Raw genomic sequence first — 22,715 nt, forward strand, 5'->3', positions numbered from 1 at the left:
TGGCCTTTTCTTTCAGGCCGGACTTTTCAAATTAAACTCTCCTAATAAATTAACTAAAATTCGCATCCCCTCCTTGTCCTCGAGCAGCAAACTAAGTTTGTCATTTTCTTATGAAACTTTATTTACGACTCCACCTGCACCATTTTTGTTTTCTCGAGCTCAGTCGTGGTTTCTTTAATTTCCCCTCCTTGTCCTCAAGCAGCAAACTAAGTTTGTCATTTTCTGACGAAACTCATTTGGAGCTTCTCGAAAACAGCCCATTTGAGACAACAACTCCTCATTTCTCCCGTTCTCAGCCACGCTCGACTCAGTCAAAGACGTCATGACTTCTTTCAGTTTACTCAATTCCCTTCGCAAGTCCACAACGACATTTTCCACTTCCACTTAGATTGCCTCCTCCATTTTGGCTCTATCACGAGTGATTATCTCAATCGTGCATCGTAAACTCACCGCCTCCTATTGGACCCGATTCAGATTCACGTCAAGTGAGTCTCTCTATTGAGTTAGTATCTCTATATTTTTCTCCTACCTCACTAGCTCTTCCACTAAACCATCAATCTCTATTAATAAGTCAATTCTCTTTCTTTAGAAGATATTGTGATTATGTAACGACCTAGATCCACCGCTAGCAGATATTGTCCTCTTTAGGCTTTCCCTCAAGGCTTTAAAACGCGTTTGGTAGGGGAAGGTTTCCACACCCTTATAAATGGTGGTTTGTTCTTCTCCCCAACCAATGTGGGACATCACAATCCACCCGCCTTTGGGGCCAGCGTCCTCGATGGCACTCTTTCCTTTCTCTAATCGATGTGGGACCGTCCCCAAATCTGTTGGAAAATAAACTTAAATATTTTTTTGTTTGGTGTTTTTTGTTTTTTTAATTCAGTCAAAACGATTTAATTATGAGGGCATAATTATCTCAGGTAGGGAGAGCAAATAGGGGAGAAATTTACTGAAGCCAGAGTAGATGGGTGAGAAAAAAATCGTGGGTAGTTAAAGCCAGCCTCAAGAAATGCTATAATAAGGCCTCATGTATTCAATGTAATAGTGCATAGAGAAATAACAACAAGAAAGAGGAGAAAGGACTGTATGAATTCGTGTGTAATAAGAACTTCTTTGTCTCCTTGTCTCTCCCCCTTTGCGACACCTCATTTGTTAAAGTTTCGTGAGAGCCTCAGGAAATGCTACAGAAAAGGCCTCATGTATCCCATGTAATAGTACAGAGACACATAACAACAAAAAAGAGAAGAAAAACAATGACTGTCTTATTGGTGTGTAATAATCTCTTGAGAACTTCTTTGTCTCCTTGTCTCTCCCTCCTTAGCCTCATTTATCCAATGTAATAGTGCAGAGAGAAATAACAACAAAAAAAAAAGAGAACCAATGTAATACTGCAGAGAGCAATAACAACAAAAAAGAGATGTCTGAATTGGTGTGTAATAACCTCTTGAGAACTTCTTTGTCTCCTTGTCTCTCTCTCTCCCTTTGTGACACCTTCTTTCTTAAAGTTTCGTAAGAGTTATCTCAACAAGTTAGATTCAGAGCGAACGTTTTATTTCGAGGTTGGTATCGGAGTAACTTTAGCTTACTTCATCAAATTGGTATCAAAGCGATTTCAATTCCAATAAATTGGTATCGGAGCAGCGTTAGTTTCAACAAATTGGCATTAGAGCTGTGTTCATTTTCTACAAAATCCACCCCCCCCCCCCTTTGGGGCCCAGCGTCCTTATTGGCACACCGCCTCGTGTCTACCCCACTTCAGGGAATAGCGAGAAGGCTGGCACATCATTCGGTGTCTGGCTCTGATATCATTTGTAACGATCCAGATCCACTGCTAGCAAATATTGTCCTCTTTTGGCTTTCCCTTTCGGGCTTCCCCTTAAAACTTTAAAACGCATCTACTAGGGAAAGGTTTCCACACCTTTATAAATGGTGGTTTGTTCTCCTCTCCAACCAATGTGGGACATCACAATTGTAATGACCCAAAATTTTCTACTTAATTTAAGGTCGCTACTGTATACGTACCATAAACATTGAATGCGGAAGACTTCATTTAAATTCCATAAAACATAACCTTTATCTTAAAACACAGCCATGGACTTAGATGTTTCGAAAACATCTTTAAAACGACACAACAAAAGACCCAAAATAAAATAAATAAGCGTTTAAGTTTAAAACATCCTATTCTAGCCTAAGTCTAAGAAAATAAATACCACTATCCTATGCATGTGCCATGGTCTCGAGTTGCAATACCGTCGTCAGCCATACAGGAATGTCTTGCCTTAACCTGAAAAATGTAGTAGCACATGACTTGAGTCTTTAAAGAAATACTCAGTAAGTGACCCCACTATTGGGGTTAAATGCAACAATCACATGCAAATGAGATGATGGGACCTATCTTTCAATCTGTCTTCCTACGGTGCTGTTCTAACGGGTAATTTGGACGTGTACCATATACTCTACACACAGCCCATACGTGTGAGTATGGGCTCACCAGTTTTCGTTCGCACACGACCCACAAAGGGCGGCCGACGTCTGAGTCACCACGGAAACCAAACCCGACCTTCAGCCACCTCGAAGATACCTGCTGTAACGCCCCTAATTTTCTCTAACCTAATTAGCGACGTTACCTCATACTTGCATAATCAACAGAACAAGAGTTCACGTAAGACAGTCTCAATAACGACAATGCGTTCATTATTGTAAGTAGTTCATACCTGGGGAAATCAATAACGACAACCTAGCCTAGAAATAATCAACAGAGAACTAGAGGAAACAATTGCAATAACTATGAACCCAAAAGAATCCAACAAGGCGCCTACGACACTACAAACACTCCTCAAGATTTCTATGGCCTTCGCAGCATCCACCGTCAGCCGTACATGGGAGCCTTGCCGTTACCTGAAAATATGGGTAGCACGTGGCTTGAGTATTATATAAAATACGTAGTAAGTCGCCCCACTGTTAGGGTTAAGCATATAATCATACATCAGGATACCAGCAGTTGCACACAATACACATACATGCGCACGTAATACACCTACATGAGCACCAGTGTTAAAAGAAAGAAACTGAGAGAGGGGTTTGTCTTCCTTTCCTTCCCATGGCCTTAGGCCCTTGCTTTGTCCTGACGGGGGTGGATGCATGGTACTTTCCCACACATGGCCCACGTGTGTGACTGTGGGCCCACCAGGCGAGTTCGCAAGCGAACTCCCTCGGCCTGGCTTGGTGAGGTATGTATGACATACAATATCGGACGCCACGGAAAAAGGAGGGCCTGCATGATATCGTGGCGAACACAATATCGAATATACGCGTCCATACCATCAGTAGCATAACGGGGGAGTGCCCCAGGTACATAACCATAGCGTGCATAAGGTTCTTAAGGTTTACCTCCATGGCATTATACATACAACGTTCCATCCCCTCACCGCATTACCTAGCATAACTGGGTCAAACATCGAGTAAGCATATCGTAGCATACTAGTCATCACATTCATGGCAGGCGGGGTTCTCATTACAATCATGACATGTCAATCAAGCTCATACATACAGGGTAGCAAATCGTGTCACAAACGTCATATACATAAACATGGCATACATAGCATTTTACGGCAAGAATCACATACATAAACATGGCATACATAGCATTTCACTGCAAGAAACATCTAAACATGGCTGAGCGAGCTCGCAGGTACCCGAAGAACTCGACCCGCGACCCGCTGCTCCGTCTTCCTCATCTGAGGATCCCGATGAACCCTAATCGCAGAGTTCGACTGCCGTTGCCGATGAGACCACCGCCTTCCGTCGTCCTTGGCGATGCGCCTGTCCCGCTTGTCCCGAAGTACCCTAGCGTCGGTTTGCTCCTACCTAAGGGCTCACAGAAGTCTGAAGTTTCGCGACGTTTTCGATCCCTCACCTAAACCTCGACAGTGACTCGAAAGGAAAAGACGGCTACTAAGGTATCTAGGGTTTAATATGGGGACTCAAGGCATTAATACGCCCTTGCTGGCAAGGCATGCTTCACCGAAAATCCCGCAATTTTCGGCAAGATTTAAGGCGTTTTTTTTTTTTTTTTTTTTTTTGCCTTTTGAAACCCTTATCGTTACACCTGCAGAGAAGAAAAAAAAGTGAAAAACTAGAAAGATAGAGAAAATCCGACGAAGCTCTGGCAAAGCCAAACCCTACGAAATCGACATCAAAACTTCCGTTTTACGCAATGAAAGTAATCCCAAAGACTTTTACACACACCAAAGGTAGATTTAGACGAGTCCTACACGTTATACACCGTCGGGCAAGGGAGACAGAACGTCGGATTTCTAAACCCTCTCAGATCCGAGAGTGTTAGGCCTTTACGAACCAAACGAATACCAAAAACGGAATTAAGGGGAGAAGGAGACTCGGAAACGGAGAAAAAAGGAGGGTAAAAGGACGTTAAAACGACGTTACCGAGGTGAGAGAGAGGTCGCCGAAAAATCGATGAGTAATTGGCGAAGAAGACGAAGTCCGACCCGAAGGCCGGACTCCCGCGACCCGAACCGAGCCCAATCTACTTCTGTCCAAACCACGGTCGATGACACTCCCGCGGCCCAGTCGCCTCAGCCCAAACCAGAAAGTCCAGTTATGGCCTAACCCACCAGCCACGACCCGAGAGCAAAGACCTGCAAGCCTAGTCCGACACCCGACGCTCACAGCCTAGCCCACCTACACGTTTTCCTTCAGCCCAGGCCGACCCATCACTCGTGATCAACCCGAACCCGCGTGCTCGACTTGAAAACCCGCGCCTCGACCCGAGATCACTGCACACGCGTCGCCCTCTTGCTGTGCCACGTGGCACGTCTGCAGCGCAACACCCCTCGGCTCTTGCGGCTTAATTGGCTCGGCGGCGGCTTCTCGGCTCCAACGGCTTATTCGGCTCGAAAAACTTGTTTCCGACCCGTTTGTCAACGTTCTGACCCTCCCGAATTTAGTTTCAACCCCGTTTGAGGTAAAATAGATCGTTTTAAGGTCGTATTTCACAAATTCAAGTTGGAAATTAATTATGTTTGTGAAATATTAACGAAGGTGTCGAATGATCCAATAGAAACCACCCACCAACGGAAGCGTAGGACGTTTATGAGGAGCTAGGAGCTTACGTTTATACTTTAGGGAGTACTTCGGCTAAGGCCTACCAAGTAAGTGGCTCACCCATCGTAGGTTACGCATTATTTGTTGTATGTTGGTACGTGCCCTTGGATTCGCATGTGACATTAAATTGTATGCTAGACTGATGTGCTTAAGTACGTAATCTTGTGAACATGAATGTATGTTGTTTAGTCTGATGTGATATGTAGTGCTTATGATATTTATAATGTTCTTGAATGATTATGGCATGATTGTATGAAATATTTGAATGTATACAACATGTAATGTATGACATGAAATACGGTAAATTGCTTGAAATATAACCCCGATAGGATTATGTATGTTACGTAGACTGAAAATGAGAAATGACATGTTAAGCATGAAATAGAACAGTGGGGTTATATTTGTTAATGACAAAGGTAGAAGTAACGGGGACCTCATGCATTATGTGTGCTCATGCATTTGGGGGGATACCTCTATCCCATCACGAGGGTACGGATGCGTACATCCACTGGCAGGACAATGATCGTTATGCCTTGCATAGCGCTGTCGTGACGATTACTAGTTCTAACGGGTGTCCGGCCTAAGGAGCTCCTAGATTATGCTCACCGGACAAGGAAAGTGGCCCAGCGTTATGCGAACTAGCTGGTGAGCCCATACTCGCACGTATGGGTTGTGTGTAGAGTATATGGTACACGTCCAAATTTATCCATTAGAGCAGCACCGTAGGGAAAACGAAATGAAAGATAGGTTGATATGAACCAAGAGACATCAATCATTCAATATGCTTCAATGAAGATGTGAAGAAAATATTGTTGAAATTATCAAAAGATATTTCAATTCATGCCACATTGAAAAAGAATGAAGTTTCATGTTTTAAATTTTGGGTGGATTACCGTTTAGAGTAATTTAGAGTTATTGTATTTCATTAATGTATTTTAAGACTTTTAATTATTGTATTTCATTAATGTATTTTAAGACTTTTAATTTACTTTAGGTTACAATTAACATAACGGTTAATTATGGCCATTAAAAGTATGAATGTTACACCTCTTGGAATGCCTTTATTAGTTTCATTTTGAGGCTACATAAAGCCATGTATGTTGTATTTGTAGGAAGACTTGGAAAATATAGTAAAAGAAGCATTTGTGCTCTTCTTTAGCCAATGGCTAAGTTTCTTTGCAATTCTATGTAGTTTAGGTTGCATGTAGAATCATTCAAGCTCGACATGATCAATCTTGCTTGTGGAGTGATTCGAATTTCAATCAAGTGTTCTTGCGTTGAGATATTTGATCAACAAGAATCATTCAAGCGAGACATGATCGATCTTGCTTGTGAAGTGATTCGAATCTCAAACAATGTTCTTGTCTTAAGATATTCGATCAACAAGGTAATCCGAATCTTATTCCCCTTGTAGTTGATTCCTTATCTTATCATAGGTCCCATCACACATTGCATGTGATTGTTGCATAACCCCGATAGGGGTCACTTACTAAGTATTCTAGAAATACTCAAGCCTCGTGCTACTTTACTTTTCAGATAAAGGCAAGGCACCCATGCGAGATTGCCGGCGGCATCGTATACCCTGGGACCGTGGCACATGCATAGGGTAGTTGTTTTCCATTTTGTAGTATAGGTTAATATACGCTGAATTCGGTTTGCATCATTAGTATAGGTTAGAATAGGTTGAATTGTAATCGCATAATAAACCATAGGGTAGTTAGTATAAGACAACTGTTATAGTATTGTTTTTCTTTCATTTCTTTCCCTTGTAATCGTTTTTCACGAGGTAATAAAAGACCAGTGTAGTCGCATTTATGATAAGAGCCCATTTAATGTAAATTCAGCACTTCAAGGTATAGTAATGACCTTAGATTAAATAGATAAAATTTAGGGTCGTTACTTATTACCTTCCCATTCTCTTCCTTCTCCTGTTCGAGATGGAAAGAACTCTCACTCAGTTCAGCCACTTCCTCCTCTAACCTTTCAATCTCCATTTCTAAATCTTTTTTTTTCTTTTTCAATCTCTACTTTCTCATTCGAAAGGCAGACGCTTGTTCAGCGATTTCAACGTCTGCAGCTGAGATTTCTCCACAGATTTATCCACGGCAGTTTTGGGTTGTTGCTCTGAATCTCTGTTCTCCTCTTCATGATTTGGCAGTTTCTTTCCCTCGTTCGCTGATCGTGTGGGCTTCGTCTTCTCCATTGTTTTGGGATTTTGAAGGGATTGTAGCTTGCATTTGCATCATCTGTTTCTCATGCTCAATCTGCATTTCTACCATCCTTTCTCTCCCTTCCATATTTTCTTCTCCCATTTTCTTTTCCATTCTCATCCTCTTTCTTCTTTCTTCCTCAAATTTCCTTTCCCGCCAATGAAGCTCTCTCTGTTCGAGCTCAAGTTCTCTGTTATCTAGTTGTTCATCCTTCTTTGATTTTCTTGTCTCCGATATCTCGATTTCGCCAAATCCGCTGCGTATCACCTCATTTCCAACGGCTTCCACTGCCTCACGACTACCGCCATCGTCTTTCGCGCCGTCATGTTCTTTTGCTTTCAGATCTTCATTTTGGGTCATCGAGAGAATACCTTCGTTTGTTGTGTCATCCAAAGCTAGGTTGATCGTTTCTTACCTTTTTATCGGCTCGACAATCTCTTGCGAAATGTCCCACTCTGCCACAATTGTAACATTTGTCGGAGTTACAATCATTCGCATAGTGACCATATTTTTGACATTTGTAGCACTGAATGTTGGAATAAATTGATCGGCCGCCTCTTCTTTGACTGCGTCCTCTTCCACGCCAATTTGCTTGGCTCGACTATCTCTTCTCCTTATAGTATTCTTCATTACTGCTGCCTTGACCACCTCGACCATTTCTGCGGCTTCCACGACCACAACCTCTACCTTGAAAATTTTTAGAGTAGAGTACCTTTTCATCTTTGATTGATGCCTTGGTTTGAACTGCTTAATCGAGTGTTTCATCCTTCTTCTTACGTTGCTCGTGTGCCTCATGAGAACCGGCGAGCTCATCGACTGTGAACGTCGCTAGGTCCTTTGACTCTTCTATTGCACATACAACATTCTCAAAGTTGTTGGTTAATGACCGCAAAATCTTCTCCACAACCCGCGTCACGGGTAACATTTCTCTGTTTCGGTTGAGTTGGTTTACCACGGTCTGTACACGTGTGATGTAGTCGGATACACTTTCTGACTCCATCTTCATGCTCTCCAACTCGCCATGAAGAGTTTGGAGACGCTCTTGCTTGACTCGGTCGGTTCCTTTGAACACTTTTCCTAAAGTGTCTCATGCTTCTTTTGAAGTAGTTGCACTGACAATCTTCTCAAAGCTCGACTCAGCAACAGCTCGAAACAACATGTATAGTGTCGTCTTATCCTTTGATCGCACCTCTTTTAACGCCTTGTTTTATGCCGCCGTATAACCCGTGGTATCTTATGGTTCTTCGAAACCTTCTTCGACCACCTCCCATGCATCTTGAGAGCCGAGAAAAGCTTTTATTTGAATGCTCCAATTCTCGTAGTTTGTCTTCGTTAGTCGCAGTAGCGGCATTTGACCCGTCACATACACTATTGGCTTTGATACCAATTTGTTAAAATAAAACTCACTAATAAATATCACGCACTAACGATAGAACGCTCTAATACCAATTTGTGAAAATACTACTCGTATATTTGTGAAGGAGATGTCTTTTTTTTTTTTTTTTTCTTTACTCTCTTTACTCTTTTTTCTTTTCCGCCTGAATTTACACGAGAAAGACCAGTTATTTATAACCTTTTCTAACTCTAGGTAGGAGAGAGCCACCATAAACCTGCCATTATTCCTCCAAAGGCGGTTGGCCTTCTCTTTAACTTTTCAAATTAAACTCTCCTAACAAATTAATTAAAATTAGCATTTAGTATTTTAAGTTTATTCAACTGGCCACACGAGTATTGAAGACAAGCTTAGAGTTAAGTCATAAGTCGGGGTTTCAATATGAGTTTCAGCATGCCACTCTGGAGTTAAATTCGTCTATATGAAAGATGAAACTCACCAAATTTGGTGTCAATCGAATATCCGACGAACGCTCCACGAGGTTCTATAACTGCTTTCTACTCTAAAAAGATTGGAAATGCCTCGTAATGTACAACAGAGAGAGACCCTATGGCCTAAGCGAGCTACCATATGACACATATGTGTATCACAACACGGGCAAGCGTAGTGAGACAAGCGACTCAGACGACTTCCTTTAAAATAGGTCCTTCAAGGATAGTACCAGATGACACAAGTATGGCAGCATTGCACCCCAGCGCATGTGACAGAGGTTGGTATATGCACTTGTTATCAAGTATAAAGCCCGTAAATGACATGGCATGGACATGGGAGAGTTCATGTCTCAATGAGAACCCGAATGGATGGATATTCGAGATGCCCCGATAAAAGGAGAAACTCGCCTAAGACCCTTTTCATATTGGATTCGTTCTTGATTTCTCGTTATTGGGATTATATTCCAAGTCTAAAGTTACCTACGAGTTTGAAGAATATGAAATTTTAGATTATCTCTTAAACAACTTTAAATATGATATGAAGCTTTTTGCCAATGAAAAGTCCACACAATTCCAAGAAATTTGGTTGATAAGAACACATAAACAGTATCTCTTCATAATACCTTATGGCAAAAACCATCCTCCCAATTTCATAAGCTTCTTCAACAGTTCAAGTACCGAACTACGCTACGCAATCGATCAAAACGATCGACCCGAAAAGAGATAAGAATAACCAAAGAAGAAAAGGGTGTAGGAGAAGTGCAAAAATGAACAAATTACAATGACCATGAGTTAAAATAAGCAAACTTTTTCATATATTCTAGAACATATGTATAAACATATAGAATCACAATATCATGGATGTTTCCCCAACCATGTTCTGAAATTAGCTATATATATAATATGTCACTAAGCAGGAACGAAACCAAGCTACCGAAAAAGTTACTCGTAAACTTGGATCTTCCTCTACGTCATGTTGCAGCGAGATGCCAGGGGAGGTGATGTTAAACTGGAACTCTGCTGCACTTAAACCTATGCTGCTCTTGCTGCCATAGAGCCATAGAAAACAGTTACAACCAAAACCTAGAAGAACGCAACCCGATCCAACTAGATGCTGAATCGTTGTACTGTCGAGTCTGGTGACTGAGATCAACCATCTTTTACACGAACAAGAATCAGACCCAAAGGAAGAAGATAAACGACATGATAATCAACGAAATGGTAAGTCGTATTACTAAACAAATTCTTAAAACGACCCGCGAGGAGGAATGTTACGGTTCTGTTAGATATGTCTGCCTGCAGATAATGCAAACTCTATTAACAGTCAGAACTCACGAATTCACTTATCTCGTCCATGACGGTATAGAAGTGCTCGGTATTCGGTAGCAAGTAGAAGCCAACTGTTGCTTGATCAAGATACAAAAGCTTCACCTTCTGGCCATCCTTCTCGAGCCCTTTAGCATAAGCTAATTGCCAGTCTTTGACGAGATCGAAACCAGCCACCACGACAAGGCTCTTTGGGAACTTGACTTTTTCGAGGCTATTACCTCTCGGGCCGAAGGGATTACATGCTGGATGATCCCTATCTTCCCCTTCAGGAAGGAAGGCCCTCCAATACCAGTCTCTATCCCGAATGGTAACGAAATACTTTCCATCCAACCGAACCTCAGATTTACTTCTTTCCTGCCCTCCAAACATAGGATTGAGAAGTATATTACCGAATACTTCGATCCCCGACTTTACTGCTCTCGATGCAACATGGTGTACGATGTTTCCACCTGAACTATCGCCAGCCAAATAAATATAGGTCTTCGAGTCTTTACTTCGAAGCCATGATTTTGACTTCACCCAATTGAGCGCAGTCCATCCATCATCATAAGCACAAGGATAACGATTCTCAGGCGCACGCCTATAGTTCACAGAGACGACAACAGCCTTGCAAATGCTGACTAATCGACGACATAGCGTATCATAGATAGCACTGTTAGCAGAGGAATGAGCAAAGCTTCCACCATGAAAGAAAATAATAACAGGGGCAACAACCTCAGAATCCACAGGCTTCTCAAGATCAACAATGTAAGAACTCTGAGGTTCATCTCCAATGGCAGGTCGATATATTCGACAAAGGAGACCAGTAGCTCGATCGATAACGACATCAAATGAGAAAGTCCCATCAACAGGGTTAGCATTGGCTGGGACTTTTCGGTCAAGAAACTCGGCCAAATGGCGATTGAACGTGCCATCAGGGCGACGAAGAAGATTGTAAGCCAACTTAAAGTTGGAAATAAGAACCCAGGTATTAAGTGGAACCACCATCTATGCAGCAAACAAGCATATCCAAAACAATCTCAGAAATTCTCAAACAAAATCCTAAATCAAACAGTCAAAAACCATCTCCCAAGAGAGTAATATCCACAGAAAACACAAAGAATGGAATTAATCTTCCCATATATCAGCAAGAAGAACAACAAAAACAAAACACAACCAATTTCAGCTCGAACCAGACACAAACACACTCGAACAATTATAGAAACCTGTCGGTCAATCCCTAATCAACATCAAATACTAAATGCTTTCAGATCAACACCCAAACCCACATAACATCAAAGAAACCCAAAATTTACAAAAACCCTCCCAAAAAAGGGGGAAAAGAAAAAACAAAAATCAGAGTCAACGATTGATCGGCTAATAATAGAAAGAAACGCAGGGGCAAAAGGGAAGCGACTCAAATGAGCAGAAACAAAATTAGAAACAAAATTAATTAAACAAATCAGAGCAGTACCTTAGAGTCGTTGAGGTTGATTTGATTACTTCCAGCCATCATGAATCAAAGCAGAGAGAACAAAAACAAAAACAAAAGCAAAAATCCCTGGGAGAAATGGAAGAGAAAGTTCAAGATCTTGAAACAGAAGCAAAATCTGAGTTCAAAATCGCAAACATAACGAAGGAAGAAGCATTTGCCGCGTAACTTGGTTATATGAGGCTCCAAACTGTGAAGATCAATAAGAGAGGAGAGGGTGCGAAGGATAAGACGAGAGGCGCAAATTAGCAGAAAAGTGAAGGGAAATGGTAAAGTGCGCTTTGGAGAGGAAAGAACCAAACGAGAGAGACGACAAATTGAGAGGCCGAAAGGAAAACTTGTTGCGTGGGTCCGTCCCAATCCAACATTTAAAGTCTAATTAATTCTTATTCTAAATTAAATATTTATCACGTCATAAATATATATATATATATATATATTTTTTTTTTTTTTTTTGTAATTTTTTTTTAACTTTTTGTTATATTTGTAAATACATATTAATTTAATGAAGGTTTAAATATTAATTACTTCAATTATTTTGCTTATTTAATTTGATAACATATTAAAAAAATATTTAAAAGGATAAAAAAAATTAATTAATTATTATTTTTCTTTATATATATACGGATAGGACACTGAGCTTTCTCATGCGCGCGTGTACGTGCATGGTGGCTGATGGGAGAGCACGTGACGACTGAGGATGGAGCTCTCTTAATTACTATTGTACCCTTCTATTCTTTTTTTATTTACGAAAATACCATTGCCTTTTCGAAAATTTTCATGTTTGATAAAGCTTTTAAATTTAAAAAAAAAAACATTTTAGATAATTGTTCGATAATAATATTTTGTATTTATCTTAAAATTATTTTAGATTGAGCGAGGATCGTTTGAGCCCATATTTGGTAATGGTTGGAATTTTCTTCTTAATAAGTAGCTTGGATAATGGTCAGCCTCATTACTAGATTAGATACATATGAATTTTGTTGTAACGTGCGATTTAATATGGAATTGTGCATGCATTTGTTATCTATTTTGGAAAGTCAGATATAGATGTCATGCATATTTATGAAGGATACCCTATTCATTTAGTTTCGTGATTCTGATATCCCGAATAAGACAAGAATTAGCTTCATTGACTACGTGCCAAATTTTATCAGCTGGGTAAAGCCTCCCTCGACTCTCACTTACGCACCACCAGTGAATTAGTACATTCGGTAAAATGGGTTAACGGTACACAATGACCACAGAAAAATGGTATATTTTTTCGATAATCATTTAGGTTTCACAAATTCGCGTTGCATGTTTATTTGTGTATATGCATATCTATCATCATTAGAAGGTTATTTACGGAATATTTTTAATATTTTACCTCGTCTACCACTTATTTTTTTCTTCAAATAACGACAATAAGAATAACGTATGAGATGAGTGACGAGTCGTATAATGATTGAATTACGAGATCTGTGTCGGTATGTTTCTGCATTTCTTTTATGTCTCGGGCAATTTAATATATTTTATTTTGGAGCTGTCGTTTTAGTTTCACGAAATTAACGTAGGTCAACGACCTCTTACAGATAAAATTAAATATTTAGAAACTTATTTGTCTAATCATATAAAATTTTTGAAGTCACCCAACATAAAATTGCTTGAAGTAGAACACGTTTAAACATGGAATTTCTATGATTGAGCTACCGTATCTTTGTAATCGTTATCATTTATGTACCTCTCATTTACTCAGATGTTACCAAGTCTCGTATTTTCGCATACTATTAAATTTATAATGACGTTATTTTTTTATATAAAAAAATATTTAAAAATACGTGGGAAAATAATAATGAGGGGGTTTTTCTTTTTTGGATTTTATTAATTAACCCGGTTAACATTTTGTGGCGGTGAAGTATGAATGATGAAATATAGCCTTATCCTTCCACCTCTTACAAACCGTTCGAATATATTTCTTAACGAGCTGAGCTAATTATTTTTTGTTTGATCGTTAATTTAGTTTAATTTTCGACTCGAGTTTGATTGTTCTTGCACAAATTTTTTAAAATTTAAATATATAGTCCGTATTTATTAGATTTTTAGGTTTTTTCTATTTCCTTTCTAATTATATATTTTAAAATATTTTTGTAATGATCCTTTTTTTTATATTAAAATAAGTAGTCGTTGTATGCATGACATGTCTAATATACGTAGAAATTCTTTAAAATATTTAACTATAAGCGTTACTATAGACTTAAACGTTCACAAAATTTCACTCAAAATCAGAAAGTAACATCAATCAGATAGCGAAATTGAAAAACAGAAAAAACAGACAGTACTCTTTAACAAGAATTTAAAAGAAATGCATATACTCTTATCTAACTTATCCCGACTTTATTTCTATGGCCTCCGTGGCGATGTTGTTACCTATACCCGAGTGTCTTACCTTTATTTGGAAAGATAATAGAAAACGTAACTTGAGTATTAAAAAATACTCACTGAGTAGCTTCACTGTTGGGGTCGAAAAATGCATTCACATGCAATTATGACAGACCTATCTTTTCGTAAACTATTCATTCCACTCTACTTTCGAGTCAAAACAGGGTTGAATGTGCAGTAGTTCTCTACATACGGCTCATGCATGTGTACATGAACCTACCAGAAAAACTCGTATATTGTGACACCCTACATTGACTGGATTGTGGAACGAACCATTCCCGATAAGGGTGTGGAAACCTCTCCGTGTAAACACATTTTAAAACTTTTAGAGGAAGCCTGTAAGAGAAAACCCAAAAAAGACATTACCTGCTAACCGTGAACTTTGGTTGTTACATATACATATTTCTAGGTCTAACTACATGTTAGCGTAAGCTCACACTATCAAAACCGACAGCATTCGTACTAGTCATATCGGGAAAGTATATTTAATGGGTATTAAGATATTTAAATAAAAGGGTTAGGTGAGAGAAATAGAGTAGGGCTAGAGAGAGAAAGAGAGGGTTATTTGTTGAAGGGATTTGAATGTGGCCTACAAAATAGAGGATTGTGAAATTTCCATAAGCTGTACCAAAGTACATGCCTGTACTTGGAATCCTTTCCCAATCCCATTTTTTTTAAATTAAAATTAAAATTAAAATTATATTGAAAAGGATGGCTCATACAAAGAGATGGATGTTAATTATGTTCCTTTTTTTATTTTAATTTATGCATCAAAAAATAGGTATTGGGTAATTTTATTAATAAATAAATAAAATAAACCGTTCAATTGATAATAGTACTCCGAGGTAAATGATGTAAACAATCGTTAGCTTAGTCATGTGACACCGATGGTTGAGATGAGCTTAGACTGATGGTTGGAAACCATATGACAAGCTCGAAGAATTTATTTGAATTTAATATAAAAGATTTCCTTATTATTGATACGTTTAGAGGAGCTGATCGAGCTTTAACCATCATAAATCAAACCTACCCATTTTTATTTTATAAATTACAAAATGACAAACTAAACAAATTTAGGTAAAAAATCATGATTTAACTTTTAATTTTCGTTATTTAAATTATGGATGAGACGTTCATAGCTAGCTATTATCGTTTATTCTAATTATCAATGAGATGTTCATTGTCGAAATTTGATATCTTTATGTTGGATTTGAGGTCATTAATTAGCTGAGTAATGAGAAACTTTTTAATTTAGTCTGGAGAAGGTCTTAGCTTTATGAGTTATGTGAATTTAGCGTTCAATTTGACGTCAGTAAAAATGAATAGAGGCGTTCAAAACATTTGATGACTCGAGATATTCAATCAGCTGGGTTCAAATAAATGAAAATTTATAGATTGAGTTGGTTCGTAAGTTTCCGAATTCATTCTTAATTTTAAAATATATATTTTTGCTTACTGTAAGTATAGAATTATTTTATTTAATTTCATAATTACTTTTCTATTATTTATTCTCCACAATTTTTTTTTTTTTTTTTTATAAAAAACTATTTGGAAGGTATTATTTTTCAAAATATACATGATTGCAAATTTTAAGTAAATGATTGAAAATAAGTAAACAACACGGAAGTCATGGGTGAGAGTTGGTCCGATGCTTCGAGCGAAACCCATGTTCAAGGTGTGACAGATGGTGTGTACAGGGCTCAGGTACACATTCACCACGACATGCTAATCCGTGATTACTAACGATTCCAAATTCATGTTCTCGAGTTGTAGAGAATAATCTGAACTGAGGCAATATTTCTGGATTCGCTTCATCTTATAGTCTTGCTTCCCATTGTAATTGCCATTGTAGCACGTGTGTGGCCCATCTCCACCTTCCTCCAGTATATCACTAGCAGTTCCTCGTGAGTGCGACACACACCTTTTTTTTTTTTTTTTCGAAGCCGTTTATGACCCACTTCCTACCACACCACCAGGTGGCTCCCCATTTACTTTTATTAAAAAAAAAAAAATTGTATTAATGACTTGAACAACTCAAAACAAAAAAAATAGACTGGGATTAAAAAAAAAATAAAGAAATTAAAAATAATAAAATAACAAAATAATATAAAAGAAATTAAACAAAATAATAAACCAACATTAATTCTGAAGCATTCTTACCATATTTATATGTTTTTTTTTTTTGCTCGAGTCAACTCGAGGGTTTTACCCCACGAACCCAAAACCAAACCGATTCAATTCAAGTACATAAAAATGAACCCAACCCTACTCGAAATGTTAATCCAGCCCAACCCAACCCTTATAGTTCAGGTTGAGTTGGTTCGGATTGTCGGATTGAATGTACACCCCTAGAACTAGGTCTAAAAAATGTCTCAACCCGACTCACCCAAATCAATTCTGGGAGAAGGGTAAAAAAGACATTTACTTTTCCTATTATTTAATTGGAAGGAGAGAGAAAGGGCAATTTGGGAAAAGAAAAAGAAGAGAGAGAGAGAGAGAGAGAGGTAGTACATTAGCAAGGGGGAAGGGAGTGCCATAATTATTGGAATCCCTCCCAATGGGTTAGTTTTGGCAGCATTGGGCATTAGGTCAACAACTAGGAACAGTTTTTGGCTCTTTATCAATTTTATTCTTTTTTCCTTTTTTTTTTTTTTTTTTTTCTTTTTAAAAAATTGCATTTTAATAATATAATTAATCATGTCCTCCAATTTTTCACCTCCTTTCCAATATGCTTCCCCACTTGTTTTATTTATTTATTTTTTAAATTAAAAAAATAAACTATTTTTTATGGCCCAAAAAATTACACCTCACCCTCCTCCTTTCACTATCTATTTTGTCTTCTTCCTCCTCAATTTTTGGCTCTCTCTCTCTCTCTCTCTCTCATACATATTTTATTTTAAAAATTAAAATAAAAAATAAACCATATACGTCATTTTCATATTTATAAAATTATATTTTAACAAAAAATTCGTTACTTAATTAATTAAAATTAATGCTAACTATATCAATTTTATAAACTAAAAATAGAAAAAAAATATATATTAAATAACTAAATAATTAATATATTAATTTTAGAATGTACTTTTAAAATATTTTTGTTATTTTTATTATTAAATTTTGAAAATGGGTTTCTGTGGTATTTTTGTAATTTTATCATAATTGTATGATGGGCTCAGTTTGTTTGGGGAATGGCCCAATAGCTCCTTTTTGTGTTGGGCCACACATGGGCTTTACTTAACAAAGGAAGCATTGCATGTAGTTGGAAATGGAAAATAACAAAAAAATATATATATTTTTTTAATTTTATTTTTTATTTTTTACAAAATTTATAATAAATAATATATTTTAATGATGTTTTATACTTAACGATTCATCTATCGGTTTTTAGTTTGGATCGAGTCCTTGTTCCAACTATTTTATTGTCTCGTAGGCTTGTTTGCTAGAGCCTCTCTATTGTCTATCGGTTCAGTTTATGCTTGATATAAATTTTGGAATTGTATGTATGACTTGTTCTTGGTCAAATATGGTCCGTCTACTGAATTCTCTGATGGTTTGAAGTTGTATACAACTCGAAAGTTAGGAATACTCATTGTTCCTGATTTAGCACACAACGTGTCGTTAGATTTCTACTGGGTTTGGTAGACTAAGTACACTCACCTATATCGCATCTACGAATCAACTCATAGGCATATATTAGAGACGTGGATCATGCATAATAATCAAGAATTTCTATGCATGCATTCACAATTATTATAATTTAAATCATACAATTCATATATGTTTATCAAACCAAGCTCCCAATCACATTGTCAACATGTTTCATGTCATAGTTACACTTTCTCACAGGACACACACTCTCACAACGGACTGAGTTAACCAATTCGAATTCATGTCACCTTCGATCGAACGACGCGTACCCAAACCTTTGGACCCACTTTAAGAAGAATATTTTAGAAAATGAGAGCATAGAGATTTTTAAAAGTAAATTTGAAAGGAATGTTATAGGCTAGCAAGCAAGAAAGACAACACAAAGATTTAGATAACATATAACTCCAGATAGGTAAAATTGACAACTAGTCGCATTCTTCTATAGTATATTTTAAGGCATTTCAAATCTACCAAGTATAGACATGATTTTTTCGAAACGTCATACTCTAAAATTAAGTTAATACAAAAGAAAGTGATAAAGAAGTACAACCATGGGCAAGACACCTTGGACAAGTATGATAGTGACATTCTCCCCCACCTTATTGGTCACCATCCTTGTCAACCATCTATTTAACTCAACAATTTGATGTGTAGTCGACTTCAGGTCGTCGGCACCTTCCTAATTGATTTCTACTTTTGGTAGCTCTTTCCACTTGATTAAGAATTCTTGAACATTCCGTCGTTGGTTGTCGATGCTATGTGTTCGCTCAGCTAAAATCTCTTATACTTCTTTCACGTTGTTACCCTTCATCGTGACCGAATATCATCACTTTTTTGTGCATGTGGTTGTCATCGTTAGAGTGATATTTATTTAAATTGCTGACAAGGATGACAGGATGAATTTTCATCCATGCGGGTAATTGAAGCTGATATGAAGTCTTCCCTATTTTTTATGACTTTGACTAGTCCTTCATATTTCCGCACTAGTCTTTGATCCTTATTACTTCGAAATTAAAAAATTCTCTAGCCTAAGCTTGATCAGAACCTACTAACCAGCTTGAAACTCTAGTAGCCTTAGGACTTTTTATGACATAAGGATGATCAATGACACGAGGAAGGAAGGATTGTTTGCCACAGACTATCTCAAAAGGTGTCTCTCTAGTTGATGAGCTTTGCTACCAGTTGAAGTTAAATTGTGGAACATCGAGCATTTGAACCCAATTTTTCTGTTGCACATCAATAAAGTGATGTAAGAACTCTTGAAGCATGTTGTTGAGTATTTCGGTTTGTCCATCTGTCTAGAGATGATAGCTTGAAGAGATATTTAAGTTTTACCACAGTAGCTTAAATAGCTTGGTCCAAAAGATTTTAGTAAGTGCGTCTCAATCACTTATGAAGCTCATGGGTAGGTCTTGTCTCAGCAGAACACGACCTGTTGTCGGGATAAATGTTGCGTACTTGAAAAACCTGTCCACAATCACTTAGATGGACTAGAACTCTCCCAATTTGGGGAGGTGAGTGATGAAATCAATAGATAAATTCTCCCATTTACGTGAGGGGACTGGTTTGGTTTCTAACAACTCTGCAATTTTGTTCGTTGACCTTGTCTTGTTTTAAGACATGTCTTCATGAACTGCATTTCGTCTTCTTGAAGTTTGGGCCAATAGAGTCCCCTATCATGGAGGAATAGGTTTGTTACCACCCATTAAGGCCTACATATATGAACTATGATCAAGAAATGTCTATACCTCAAGGTCTAATTACAAGGACGAGAGCCAAAAAGTTACAACAAGTTTTGTATACTTATATTCAAGTTATGGTGAGCTCGTCAAAGAAAATTCTATAGAGTCCCCTGTCATGGAGGAATAGGTTTGTTACCACCCATTAAGGCCTACAGATATGAACCATGATCAAGAAATGTCTATACCTCAAGGTCTAATTACAAGGACGAGAGCAAAAAAATTACAACAAGTTTTGTATACTTATATTCAAGTTATGGTGAGCTCGTCAAAGAAAATTCTAAAAGATATGCAAAGTTGAGCATCAAGATAGAGATGCATTAAATGCATTTTAATTTGAATTTAATGAACTGGAACTAGTTCAAAGATGGTTAATAAGCACATTACATTTGTTGCATCATTTAATTATAATTTAAATATATATATATTTTTGTCATATTTAAGCTAGTTTTAATTAGGAGTTAGAGTTATATGGTAACCCACGTAGGTTACCATATTCCATATTCCATGCTTATGCGTATTTCTTATTAACTAGCTAATTTAATATGGAGATTATGTGTCACATAGGTTAACATTGTCAAAGGCTCTATAAAGTTTTATTTTCTTTTATAGACATCACATTTTAGAATTAAAAAGAATAGAATTTCTAACTTGCATGCTAGAGTGTTAGACGAACACGACTCTCCACAATGGTATGATATTGTCCACTTTGAGCATAAGCTCTCATGGCTTTGCTTTGGGCTTCCCCAAAAGGCCTCATACCAATGAAGTTAGTATTCCTCACTTATAAACACATGATCATTCCCTAAATTAGCCGATGTGGGACTTCCATCATCCAACACCTCCCCTCGAACAAAGTGCGCCTCCCCTTAATCGAGGCTCGACTCCTTTGGAGTCTTAGTCATTTTTTACTGCCTTCGAGGAGGGGCTTGGCTCCTTTTCTTTTGGAGTTCTTTGTTCGATATTTGAGGATTTGAGGATTTACCAATCTATTGGCACGACTAAGTTTAGGGCATGGCTCTGATACCATGTGAATGTTTGATTAATCCACCGCACCTGAATGAACGTGAAAGTTATCTTATTTATAATCAAATAAATTACAAAGATATGGAAATAGTAATAAATGGAAATAACAATAAATGGAAAGATACCCATGGTAATAAGGCAAATATCTAATATTTGCCTTATAATAAAATATCAAATATAATATATATGGTAAACTATAATGTATTACTAAATATCCTTAACAAATATCCTTCGCCATCGCAGTGGGCTTATGTCTGGCCGCCCGTTTCAAGCAGGGAGCTAAGCCATGGGGCCTGAATGAAGGCTCATGGCTTCATTGGCATCTAAAGTGGAGGGCAAAGCGTGAGGCTGACTTCACATAACAGCGAAAACCTCCCTCTCTTTGTGGTGGATTAATCAAACATTCACATGGTATCAGAGCCATTTTGGTTTAGCAACTCGGATCCTTTCTTTTCAATGACTTTTGAAATCTTCTACTGTTCTTCTCCAGCATGGCTGTCTTTGACGCCACAGGGGCAGTCGTCATGGCTGCCACATGCAAAGCCGATTGATTACTGTTCGGCTCCACCCTTTTAACCTCCAAATCATCCTTCGCCATACTCTGTACATACAACCTCACCTTTTTCAAACATAACCTCTTTCATTTTCTTTCCAATTTTCCCTTCATCCTTCATCCTTCATCCTTCATCCTTCATCCTTCATCCTTCACAGAAACCATAATCTTAGAATCTTCATCAGCGTTCTCTTCGAAAATATATAGAATCTTGATAAGCTCAACGACCTTATGCAGAGATTTACCTTTGGAATTGGGCGCCGTACTGGCCTCTTCGCCAACCAAGTTGCCGCCGCCCTTCTCGCCAAAATTGGCTCCTTCGCCCAATGTGGCGACTCTTCCGGCTTCAACATTGTCTTTGTCCCTTGCTCTAGGTTTTCCCTTCTACTTCTTGGGGTTAGACATATTCTCACCAGAGCCAAGGCAGTATCATCGCTAAGCGACAATCCCTCTTCATGGGTTAAGACATATTCTCGCCGAAGCCAAGGCAGCATCGCCGCTGAGCGACGATCCCTCTTCATGGGTTAAGACATATTCTCGCCGAAGCCAAGGCAGCATTGCCGCTGAGCGACGATCCCTCTGCAATTTTCGATGGCCAAGAAAGTGTTTCTTTACGCCTCCTCTGAACCAGGTTGTTGACATCTTCACGAAAAGTGTTTCTCAACCTCTTTGAATTTTTCAGATTCAAGCTTCACGTTCATTCAAATCCGACGTTCAGCTTGCGGTGGGGTGATAAGGATATTTAGTAATAAATTATAGTTTACCATATATATTATATTTGATATTTTATTATAAGGCAAATATTAGATATTTGCTTTATTACCATGGGTATCTTTTCATTTATTGTGATTTCCATTTATTAGTATTTCCACATTCTTGTAATTTATTTGATTATAAATAAAATAACTTCACACCTAAATGGTGTGGTGGATTAATCAAACATTCACATAGAGTCATTCAAGTGGTATTGATCAAACCTCTTGTGGAGTGATTTGAATCACGAGTTTTCTTTACTCTTGATCTTGATCATCAAGGTAATCCGTTCCAAAACTTTCCCTTATGTTGATTCCATATCATTTAGTATCAGAGCTTCAGGCTCAAAATCAGATATGTGTTTCGTTTGCGTTTCTTCTCAATTTGATTTTTATTTATTTTTATCTTATTAGTTTTTAATCGTCCTAGAGTTTAAAATCGAATCTTTGGTTCTATTGACAAATTTTGAGAGGTGAGAATGAGAGCTTCATTTGTGTAAATGACATACAGAATGACCTAAAATTCCTTGAGTGTATACCTGTGAGAGAGTGTTGTGAGGTCATTTGTATTAACTTATTGTTTGCAGCAAAGTTTCACAAATAGATTCGAGGACGAAT

At 37.9% G+C, this 22,715-nt stretch overlaps 1 protein-coding gene across 1 annotated transcript; it reads right to left on the reverse strand.

The window, feature by feature from the left end:
* Window positions 1–9,946: 9,946 nt before the first annotated feature.
* Window positions 9,947–12,281, reverse strand: LOC111792878 (gibberellin receptor GID1C). The gene is made up of 2 exons (XM_023674491.2): window positions 11,941–12,281; window positions 9,947–11,474 (listed from the first exon to the last, which is right to left on the reverse strand). Exons 1-2 carry the CDS (start codon window positions 11,980–11,982, stop codon window positions 10,476–10,478), a joined length of 1,041 nt encoding a protein of 346 aa, XP_023530259.2. The 5' UTR covers window positions 11,983–12,281; the 3' UTR covers window positions 9,947–10,475.
* Window positions 12,282–22,715: the final 10,434 nt, after the last annotated feature.

Source organism: Cucurbita pepo, chromosome 4, assembly GCF_057944985.1.
Source record: "Cucurbita pepo subsp. pepo isolate OVF chromosome 4, ASM5794498v1, whole genome shotgun sequence".
NCBI lineage: Eukaryota > Viridiplantae > Streptophyta > Magnoliopsida > Cucurbitales > Cucurbitaceae > Cucurbita > Cucurbita pepo.